A 12635-nucleotide genomic window follows, 5' to 3' on the forward strand; every position below is an offset into this window, starting at 1 on the left:
TCGATAAGTCACAGTTTGACGTCGCTAAAATAACATTTAATGTGAGCAACGTCTACCTCCCCTGTGACTGTATCGTATGCCCTCGATCATTACATTTATACAAAAAAAAAACAGAAAAGATAGCAAAAAAAACCAAATACTACAGTTATAAACAAACTTTCAAACCTGTTCGTCTGTACCTTGTACAATCGTGCAAACGCAAAACTGATTTTCAAAGAACATTCATATACTAGTAGGCAGAAAGTGTTAATAAATTTTTTTTATATTTTTTTCAGGTGTTTGCTTCCAGTAAACCAAATGGTGTGCAACCACTTCGGTTACAGTCGACATGAATGTTCTCAATCAAATCTTTAGCCAATATTTTGATGACATTGGAAGATATCCAAATTGTAAAGTAAACAACATACGGTATAAAATAACAACTGAAACATCAACAGTACAATACTTATACATGTCATCCTGAAATTTTTCGTCAAAATCATGAAAATATACGGAAAGGATGTCTAAAATAAATGATTTACTATTCCAAGGATTTAAATTGCAGTTCCATTTCTAATCAAAATCAATTTTTAAAAGTTTAGTTTCTTTTTTAACACAGAATGCAGGTATCCACTACGACTATAAAGGTCATTTGCATTCTTATCAAATTAACGATTTCCCAACTATAATTTTATTGACCAATCGTGTTAATTTTAAAAGGTATACGTTGAAAGAATGTTAATATAAAAATACAAATTATGCTAGTAATAAACATTAACTTGTGATATTTCATCCTCAAATCGAACTTTTTAAAATTTAACACTATCCTGATAATAAAATTTAAGTATACGAAGACGTTACGCCGTTCTACTTTCATTTCATAAGTGATCCATTAGAATAACTTTCGCAAGGAAAACTCAACAGCTAATATTTTAAAGCTTGGAAAATTGTATGTTCACCCCATTTATTTACATCGTTCTTTACTTAATCATGGTCCTCAATTAACTTCTTCAAAATTTGCAAATTAATTTTAAGTACATACCATGTCTACTGTGAATGTCTTCAATGTACAATTCAATCTCTTTTTCCATAAAAACGGGAAACCGCTGCAACTTCACCATTTCTAGAAATTGAAATATGATTGTATTTCACGTATCTTACATGATAACCTGTTTTATTCTTTTATGGAGGAAGACAATTTGAATAATGAATTATGTTTCAGAGTCTATTGAAAAGTGGCATCAACATACATTAATTTAAACAAAAAACGTCCACCTGCTATTGAACCAGGTTTAGCCTACCAGAAAATGTCTATACCAAATCATGAATATGACAGTTGTTTTGTAAATGTTTATTTGGTACACATAGTCTAGCGTGTGATTGGTTACATGAAAACATATCAATATGATGCATGTCTTGGTTGTGTACGATCCTTTGCAGTTACACCTATTACTTGCGTGGTAAAAGCTAGCCTTTCTAGCGTGCAGGGGTACCGAGGTCTTGGGCAATTCCGATGTGTCAACGGTGTTTTAAAGAAGCGGTAGATCTCCAATATCGTAACAGGATTTCAGGAAACCAGCAACACATGGCCTCTGAAATCTTTTTCATTCATTACTTTCTAGCGAAGTTCCATTGTAAAAAGTCTCAAATATGTACGATACTCATCTTTACTTAACATGGTTCTTTTTTGATAATTGTTTATCTCATGCTTCTCTAAACAAAATTTAAGAAAGCACGTTTTGTTTGACATTCTATTACTAGTATCATGGTTAGTCTTCTTTATCTCATATAAGTTGTTCTGAAATAAATACATTTCAATTATGTATCAAGATACATACGATACACTTGATTTCATTTGTTCTGAAATTCTTTGAATTTCTAATCTGTAAATTTTTTACATGTTATCTTACCTTTTAAACTTTCATTTTCCTTCAATGTTTCATTTAATTGCCGTGTTGTTTCAGGGTCAATAGGGCAAGTTCGTAAATCTCGTATTTGCTGTTCGTATGAAAATTCGTGTGTAATATTTAAATGTAAATTTGCTCTTTTTCCAACATCAATGAATTTGTCAAAAAATTCATTTAGTTCTGGCTCTGACGCAATATGATTAGGGTTGTGCATTATGTTGTCTCTGCAATGTCTGATGCGTTCAATATCATCTCCTATTGTAATCTCATGAGGTAGAGGTTCAGTTCCCCACTTTCGTGTGGGATGTTCCTTGATTATCATTTTGAAATTTTTATCCCTAGCTATTTTATACATTAGCGTAATGTCAAACTTTTCATATCCGCTACTTGGTAGTGTTTGAATAACACCCATTTGTATCTGCGAAAGTTTCGTTCGCAATGCTTTACAGTATGGCTGCATAATAGTCTGGTATACTGTTGCTGGTGGAACATTGTTAAGTTGCATATATTCTCTCATCAATGGAGTCAAAACTTGACCAACCAATTTATTGCATCGGATATATCTTGTTATGTCGTCTGATGTAGCCATTGGTTCTAAATCCTGTCAAAGTAAAATGATATAGTATTGGATATATAAGACTTAAAATAAGGTTGTTGAAATCTAAAAACATAGTTGAAGGCTTAAATGGCTTACACAGTGTAAAACTCTGAAAAGAATAAACATTTCGAATACACTCATGATATATACCAGGATTGAAATTTAATATTTGTTGCAGACGCGTGTTTTGTCTACAAAAGACTCACCAAAGACGCTCCAATAAAAAATTGTAAAACACGGACCAAATAAAGTACGAAGTTGAAGAGCATTGAGGACCAAAACATCCTTAAAGTTTTGCTAAAAACAGTAAGTGTACGGGTAATATCCTCGCGGAATTGCAACTTATATTATCCTGTAACAACAATTCATTTAATTAGAATTGCCCTAAGGTGAAGAATAAATAAAGGCAATAGTAGTATACCGCTGTTCGAAATTCATAAATCGATTGAGAAAACAAAAATCTGGGTTACAAACTAAAACTGAGGGAAACACATATATAAGAGGAGAACTACGACAAAACAGAAACACACTTAGAAACGAACTATAATATAACAAGGCCATTTTCCTGATTCTGTACGTGACATTTTAAGAAAAGATAGTGGGTTAAACCTGGTTTCTGTGACATGCCAAACCTCCCGCTTTTATGGCAATGTCAAATTTAACATTAAAATGACAACATTACATGACAGTACTGCAATACAACAAATTGGGGGAACACATAGAACAGAGAAACACACGAATAATAGCCAACAAAAGGTACCAGGTTTAATTTAGGATTAAACGCCTTTTTAAAGGAATTTATTGGAGTATAAACTCGACCAACTCACTCACAATCAAATAAAAGTCCGAAGGACTTTTATGATATGTTTGAGAATGACTTGGTCCAGTTTATGTAAACAATGAAAGTAATTTTAATTTAATATTGTGTTAATGATGAATTTGGTTGAATTTGGTTGTTATATTTATTCTGCCATACGAAATTCTTAAAAATAGAGTGTTTTGTTCTCCAATGTCATATAGTGTGTAAATGTAAAGTTACAAGTTACACATTAACCTTAAAATGTTTACATGTATAAGCAAAAGTCAATGTCTTATATTATCTCTCTTGAAACAAACGATTATTATTACTTATTATTTTTAATGAAATATTAAATTCCATTCTACAGCAAGTAACTATTCTTTGTTTAGTACGAACTCAATTTACGATTTCTATGATCTATTCCATTGAATGCATAGTACTTTACCAATATTTTGATATGCGTTATTTGACATATGTATATGTTCCCGACCATATGATCATTTGGACCATACGCGTATGGCCATGATCATATTCATATACGCGTAAAGTCGGACTATATGAGTTTAATACTCGTTTGGTTATCAACGGACACACTTTATTCTTTTTTAATTCCTTTACCGTTTACATATTGTCTGAACCTGGTCTATCTGTTATTTTACATTCGCTAGCATCAATTTAAATCGCTTTTATGCTACCGATATTTGAATTTAAGGGAAACCACATATATTTGGCGCAAGGATTCCCCCCCCCCCTGATTTCTAAGTGTTTAAATTATTATATCAGAAACAAATTTCTTCTTATTTCTGCTTATTTTATTATAAACTATTATTAGTTAATAATATGTTAATTAAAATATATTATTAATAAAGTATATAAATAAACTCATCATAGATACCAGGACTAAATTTAGTATATACGCCAGACGCGCGTTTCGAGGGAGTATAATAAAGTACACAACTTTTAAAATTAAAGCAAAGTATGTAACTCTTATTTTTGTCAAGAAACTTGAGATCATACGTTGATTTAGTGATAAAAAGATATTGCTTTACTATAAAATACCAAATGCGTATTACTAATTGTTAAATGCAAAACCTCTGGGTCTTTTCCTCCATTAGTCAGTCATGCGTTAAGGCATATCTAATAACTGAATTTATAGTTTGTTTTTAAGTTGTACTTTTACACATCTGTCTCAGGTAAGTCGAGTGAAGGTTGCCCGAAAAAAGGGATTAAACCCACCGCGTACCAAGTCAGGACCCAGATATTCAATGGTGGTCATTCGTTGCTGTATATCATATTTGTTTTTCGTTTATTGATGTTTGGTACATAAATCGGGCTGGTAGTTTCTCGATTAAATTAATTTACATATTTCATTTTGAAACTTCAAATTTACATTCTGAAGAGGATTTATCTAAAAGAACTATAGACTATATTCTTTTCATACTTTGAACGAAAAAAATATTTAATATCTCTGCCTGTGTGACAATTACTTTCTGACCTCAAACGCGCAATTCTACGTCAGAGTTAATGTTAATTAACCAGTCGGTCTTAGTACTTACAATCTTTAAATCCTTTATGGGTAGATTTAACATACACAAATAAATACAAAAATAAGAAGGCAATGAATAAGGTTGTTAAATTTGATTTATGCCTGTTTGTGCTTCTTTGTAAAACATTAGTTAGTGTTTCTTGTTATTAAGATTATAACACAATGTTGATTGCTGTTCCCCCTAATACTGACTTTTTTAACCATTATATCTGTTTGTTTTGTTCACGCATCGTTGTCAATATAATGAAATTTGGTGCGACTGTCGTACAAGTGGGAAGTTTAGCGCTACAAGTATATGCACAATTGATAAAGTAGTTATAATCTTGTGTCAGTTCAAGCAAGGAATAGTATAGAATCAAACTTATCAATTTGTTTTTATAAAATTCATAGCATTGTTTGCAATGTTAAATTAGGACAAATTCGTCTAACGAATATTTTTCTTCTTATAAAGATGGTAATACACTTCATTTACAAATTAGGATAAAGTATTAAAACAAATGCAGATATACCAGTATGTATCAAACAAAAAAGCACAGCAACAGCAAAATTAAGTAACAAACAAATATTAGTTTCTAAAATTCAAAACCAGATGTTATTTTGTGTTATTGATAAAACTAAATTTGATTGATGTTCATGACAGAATGATTTAAAAATGATTTTCAAAACACATTATTCGGGGCAAACAGTTTTTTTAACACCTCCTATTAACAACAACCATTAAACTATTGGAAGAGTACAATCAAATTTAAACTTCTCGTTGTTTTAATAATTTACTCACTTGATGACTACCAATTGATCTGACATTTTGATTTTTGTTAATGATCAATACACCAAATATTAAAAGCACAAAATCCTAATTCTCAACCATAAATAATTCACTATCAACTAAGTTCATACTTGTTTCATCGTGTATACTTAACACCGAAGTACACTTTACAAATTTCGGACTTATAATGTATTATTCCCATGCAATAAGAAAATTACTTCTGATGACAATATTTTTTATGGACTGTAGTCCATTAAGGAGATACGACCACATTGCAAGAACTCATCAAATATAATTTGGTATTTCAACAAGCGATACGTCTGCATATGAATAATTAATAGCTGGAGGAGAGAATAAAAAAACTCCAAAAACATAAAAAAAAAAAAACCAAGAGAAAACGTACATCTGAGGCAATTTTTTACTGGGACTAAGAAAACTTGGTGTTTGAATGTTTGAACATTTTATTTACAGTAAATATATAGAAAATGACAGTATCAATGATACATGATTCAACTCAACAAGCTAATGACTTCTTGGCTAATGATGATGTACATAACGAATCGTCCACCGGCAAATCAAAATGATTCGGTCTTTTTGACGATTAACTTAAACAATTATTGTCTATTTCGTAATAAGACAAAAATTAGTAATGACACAAGTTACCAAGCACGAATAAAGCAACAATATAACTAATCATAACTAATCCCAATGTTTAATTGAGTAAATTAGTATTGATTCTTTTAAAAAAGGATATATTTTATATTTCATTTCAAAGTACATGTAAACAAATATCATGACACAACTATATAACCACTATATCAACAACCCAATTATAAAATATCAAATATTTTGTACGTTTTTATGTATCAAATTCAAACATCTAGACTGCACAGCTTAATGCATGCATTTTGTGGCTTAATGCTATCCTGTAATGCATATGTTGCAAATAAAGCTAGTTCACAAATCACACTTATTTGGGGAGTAACTCAATTTCTATATGATCTTAATTTTTCTGCTCAATGAAACAAAAATTGGAAATTTTACCGATATAAATAATGTTGGGCTCACAGTAATGGGAGGTATAGTACATAATTAGAAGTTAATGACATACAAATGTTTAAAATATACCGATCATTTATGTTTTAACATTCCAGGATATGATGATTTACGAAACTTCAAAGTAAAGTGGCATATATTTAGCCGTAAAACTGGTTCAAATGGAAAAATGCAGTACAATTTCTAATGTTAGATATATGCATTTGAATAGACTACTGTAAGGTTGACAAATGCGACAAACTCATTCGGGTTATTTTATTCATTAATTGCTCATAAATAGAATATAAGGAACGATTAAAAAATCCAAAAATAGATAATGATTTAAAACCAAAATAATATGGGTTATATTTTGTCATGGACACGAAAGGAAAAAACAATATTTCGAATTCTTATTTCAACCTTTGTAATAAGAAGACATGCAGCCAACCTTAAAATGATTAACAAAATATAAATTTGTGTATACACGTTTTTTTAAGTGAACAGAGAAATAATAGGCTATCCGTAAAAATATAGTCACTCCCGTCGATAAATGATTGTATACTTAACATTGATTTCAAGAATATTTCATTTATATGTACTTTCACTTAAAGTAAAGGAGATAATTCCTAATTGCCTGTGGTTAACAGTTCCTCTGATGTCATAAACTGAGTACTTCATATTATTGATTCATAAAGAAAATATTGGTTTGAATAAAGTGCAAGTATTGTTCAATGGTTTGTTCTAGGTATTACAGATTATTTGCTTCCCCAAAGTCACATACTTCTGAACATAAGATCTAATGGCAGTACAATTACTTTATTGCAAGGTAACAATCAATAAAAAAAAATAGTTAACATTTTGAAAGTTTTAAGGGTTTAGACAGTAATCGATCGGTTCTTACCAATCGTAACTGATTTTTATGTATATATCTCAAACAAGGATATTTTTATAACGATATATTTTCTTCTTTAAGGTAGATATGGTGTCTTCCTCCATCTCGCATGTAGCAAGAAAACGGATCCGGTGACCCCATATTTTCTTTTTCTTAACTCAAAGCATACTATTAAAGCTATCTTCTCATATGTTATCTCAAAATGCTATGATGTAGAAAATTTGGTTTGCCATGCATAATCTATAGAAAATCTGTCAATTTTGAACACTATGACTTACGTGAGAATAGGTTCTGTGACCTTTTTTTTAAAGCATGATATAAACGAATTTTTGCAAATTATTACAAAAATCTATGGATTATTATTTAGACACCCCATCTACCTTATGAGGAGATTCGATAAGATAACAACGTCCATTTTCAGTTCTTGTGTATTGCTGTTACACGATTGTCCAGGATAAGGATAGGGTTGAGCACTCGTCATGTGCCTGTCTATTGTCAGCAGGCTATAGTTCAGTGATTGTTGCTGGTTCATATACGTCATATATTAAGTTTTTTTTTCGTATTTTGTTTTGTTGTAAATAAAGCCTTTGATTTCTCTTTTTGAGTTATTTTGCATTGGTCAAGCGTGGCCTTTCATAGCTGCTTATACGGTATGGGATTTCCTTATTGCTTATATCATATATATCAACTTCATTCCATCTCTATTTGATGGTTCTTTCGTTGCAATCATACCACATCCCCTTATTGTTATACAATTTTAATTTATAGCACGACATCGATCTCAGTTTCTTAGTACAGAAAAGACAATTTCGCAAATATAATCCATTATGTAAACGACTTACGTTTTACGAGTAACAAAAATATAAATATCTTTTTGGATTGCATTGGTCATGGTTGATCGAAGAACTTCGAGAAATAAACCGAACATTTCAACAAAATGCTAAGTCAATATCTCTTTTTATGTAGATATTGCAATACGCACGAGGATAATAATGCATGAATAAAATATCCAAACGAAATATGCTATGTTTCAAAATCGTATAACTGATCGATTGGTTGGTTGGTGTTTGATTTACGCCGTATTACGGTAAAAAGGCGACATTTTTTGAAACTAAAATTATCCGTTTAATCGATTTATTTTTATTTACAACAATTTTATTAAGTGCTCAACAAAATAATATACAGAATGCCGTTTATATCATTAAACAAAATATTATACCTTTTGCAAATGTAAGCCTCAATTTATAATTGAACACTAAATGATGGTATATGGTTTTCCAAAAATTATATATTCATTATATATATAATTATATATCCAGTCGATACATATGTTATACATAATAATGTTATTATTCTCTTCTGGTATTTGTTCTACAAATAAGATTTTCTTACCTTCTCATTTATGTTCACTCTAAACTAATGTCCTAAATTTTCATATCTAAATTATCAGTCTGGTAGTTTTAAAGTCTTCCCGATAAGCGACATGTTTTGATGTGATATAATAAAATAAATATTTGAACAATGACACGATCACTAACTATACCCCTGCAAAAATGAAATTTACGTTCGGTAAGGATCAGTACGTTGAGATATATAGTATTGTATTTTAAATCAATATGAACGACCAAAAGTAGATTTTTAGTTTCTTTCTTCACTTCTTGCATACCAACAATAAAATGTCACTACATTTACGGCTAAAATTATATATCATATTTATAATGGTATCAAAGCAAAGTTTGACAAAGTCACAATAAAATACATTAATCGATGATGAATCAGCTAAATAAAGAAACGAAGGAACGACAAAACCATCCATTAAAAACTCACCGAACACCATCCTAAAAATGGCAAATATCTCAGATAATTAGGTCTTCTAAACATATAATTATTTCGCAAGAAACTTTTTTTGTCATTTTGTTCCGTTGAATTATATTAGGTCTTACTTTGTATCTTTTGTTGCTTCCCTGAGCAAGGGAATAACGACACAGTAAGGGATATTGCTCATTTCACAGATGTATGTATTCAAGTGCGAAATTTTAGGTAAAATAGGTCGAATCTTTTCTTCTATGGCATCGTAATAGCATCGCCTGCATTATGTCCAACTTCGTAGCCCACTCAACTAACTAATTAGTTTGATAAAGGTGAGGTATTCGTTTGTCAAAATATGTTTTTCTTTGTTAGATTTAACAAGGGCTAACACAATACATGATGTATAGGGGAAAGGAGATTATCAGCTATGTTTTGGTCGTCCATAAGGTTGATAATGTCGAAATATATGACTGATGGTACACAAAGGGGCTGACTAATAAAACATAATACCAATAAATCACCACCCCTCTCTGGATTATTTCATATATGTAATAAAGTAGTTTTAAAACAAAAGAAATATGCAAAAATTTTCAAATTTGTTTTATTATAATATAAGTAAAATATTTAAAAAAAAACACAACAAAAATCGATGTAAAAGCTTAAAGATAATGTTGGGTAATCTAGAACATTATTCATTTTTCATTTGTTCTTGCAAACGATCTATTGTTTCACTTAACATTAGTTAAAAGCAAACTACTTAAAATGACAATTTTGATCTTTTGAAATATACCCAGTTTTGGAATTTTCTTGTTTTGAGTTAATTAAGATAATCAAAACCTATTGTATAGCTTTTGATAAAGAAAATGCTAAAAGAGGGACAAAAGATACCAGAGGGAGAGTCAAACGCATAGATAGAAAATGAACTGACAACGCTATGGCTAAAAATTTAAAGACAAACAGAAAAATAATAGTACAGAAGACACAACATATAAAGCTAAAGTCAAGCAACACGAACCCCACCAAAAACTGGGGGTGATCTCAGATGCTCCGGAAGGGTAAGCTGATCCTGCTCCACATGTGGCACCCGTCGTGTTGCTTATGTTATTACAAATCCGGTAAATAGTCAAATTTGGTAGGTCACATTCGTGAAAAGGGAAGGGGATTGTAGTTACGACGTAAGGAACATATCCGATATCATATGTGAAACGTTTATTTCATAACGGTCAACCAACTCGTGATGGCGACTGTAAAATTTACGACGGGATGATTTCAACTTCACCATTTGGAACGCTTGGTTTAATAGCTTCCTTGTGAGAAGCAACTCTCTATCAAGAAAATCATGATAGGAAATAAAAGCACTGGAACATCGTATCAATTTGGAGATATATACCCCGTACGCAAGTGCTGCTTGAATGTTGCTACTTAGAAATGAAAAGTTCACAATTGGATAGCTGAACTCATCTCTTTTCTCGTAAAGTATAGTTTTCAACCGACTCTCATTGTCAATTTCTAGATGTAAGTGATATGAGGCCGACTTAACTGTATCGGTTGTATCCTTTATCTCCAGTTCGATGGGATAGATGACTTCAACATAGTCACCAAATTTTGCATTATTTAGTGAAAGAACATCATATTTATAGCGGAAAGTAAAGCTAAGGATATTGCTGACTACTTATATTTCTTCCTAAGAAGTTCCTGTATGAAAGTCAGTCTCATAATAATAAAGAAACAAGTCGGCAAAAAGAGGGGCACAACTCTTTCCCCTTGGAATGCCTACAGTCTGTTGAAAAACACGTCATCTGAACGTAACAAATATTTTGCCAATCAAAAAATCAAGCATCTTGATAATGTCAGTTTCAAAGAATATTTTGTTTGAATCCGAGTCATCCTTTACAAAGTAGGATTAATCCCTTCCGTAGACAAGATACTTGTATCTACGATTTTTTATGAAACAAAACAATACCAACTCTTTCAATTTGTCCTTTAGTTTGGAATGTTGAATACTTGTGTAAAGTGTAGAAAAGTCAAATGCTTTAAAACTATTGCAAGAAGAAAGAGAGTTAGATTATATGTACTCTAAAAGATCTTTGGAATTTTTAGTATCCTCATCTGACTCACGCCACCTCTAAAATAGATAGTTTCACAATAACTTTGAAGCCTATCTTTGATTGCTGATAAAATAGATGTTAATGATTTAGAAAGAGGTTTCGTGAAGCACTTGGAAGACCCAGCAATATACCGTTGTTTGTAAGGACACTTATATAGTTTAGGTATCCAATACAGTGATGGAAGATCCAGTTCTTCATCTTTGGTTGAAATTCCAAAGGAACATACAACAGACCTATAATTGTCCAGAATTTCCTCTTTGGTAAGTGTCGTGAGGGTATATGTTGAGTTTCCAAGTTAATTGTCAATACATAATTCGTTTATCAAGTAGTGAGTGTAATGAGTTTTACACACAAAAACGATGTTGTTTGGGGCTTTATCTACGGGGATAACAACATATTTGTCATGGAGGTAGGATCAGTGTTTTGCAACATTTGGGTCTTTACATATTGACGTAGCATGGGCATTGATAGACCCATTCAGTTTCTGAATTCTGATTTGTATCAACGACCTCATAGCCTTAATCCATTCTGAAAGAATGTCTACGTCTTCCTTCTCGCACTTAGCCCATTGCCTGGCATAATTCCTCGACTGAATCCATCAAAATTTTGAAGTTGTATTTCCAATTGATGGATTTAGGCTCACGATATTTCGGATCTTTCGATTACACATTTCGCAGGGAAGTGTTATTGACAATGTTGATGTCACCGGCAATAACGTGGCCAGCCGGATCATATGTGAATTGTGAACTAGCACAAGTGCAATCTATGTTTAAACTTGAAGTCGTCAATATTGAGATCCTGCAAAACGTGTTTGGAATTGAAAATTTTAGTTGCAATAGGTTTGGTATAGGTATAAGAAATGATCGGTACAGACTAATCTTTGAAATAAGGAGGTATTTTCACACTGAACAATTTTATGAGGAAGGATATTGCCTAAGTTGTCGCCATAGAGACTTTTGTTGGCAAAGGAAAGATTAAAAATATAAGTGTGTATTAATGTTTCAAAATAGCCAAATAAAGATAACAATCTAACAGCTGAACTAAAATATTTGTAAAAGGAAAATCAATAATCGTGTTTTGTTTAAACCTTATCGTTCAGTCTAAGCAAATAGTCATGCATAACTTCAAATACGAAATAAATGTAACTTATGAACGTTCTCATTGAAAGGCAGTTGTTTTAGTAAATAACATTTTTA

General features: G+C 31.3%; 1 protein-coding gene across 1 annotated transcript in view; it reads right to left on the bottom strand.

The window, feature by feature from the left end:
- Positions 1-9016, bottom strand: part of LOC139481575 (uncharacterized) — a 30241-nt gene extending 21225 nt beyond the window's left edge. Inside the window, exons 1-3 of the mRNA XM_071264996.1 lie at positions 8915-9016; positions 1890-2487; positions 1022-1102 (exon numbers count right to left, since the gene is read on the bottom strand). Of these exons, the coding sequence (XP_071121097.1) occupies positions 1022-1102; positions 1890-2475 (667 nt within the window). The 5' untranslated portion in view covers positions 2476-2487; positions 8915-9016. The remainder of the gene's footprint in view (positions 1-1021; positions 1103-1889; positions 2488-8914) is intronic.
- Between the last annotated feature and the right edge of the window lie 3619 nt (positions 9017-12635).

The sequence above is a fragment of the Mytilus edulis genome, chromosome 7, assembly GCF_963676685.1.
Source record: "Mytilus edulis chromosome 7, xbMytEdul2.2, whole genome shotgun sequence".
NCBI lineage: Eukaryota > Metazoa > Mollusca > Bivalvia > Mytilida > Mytilidae > Mytilus > Mytilus edulis.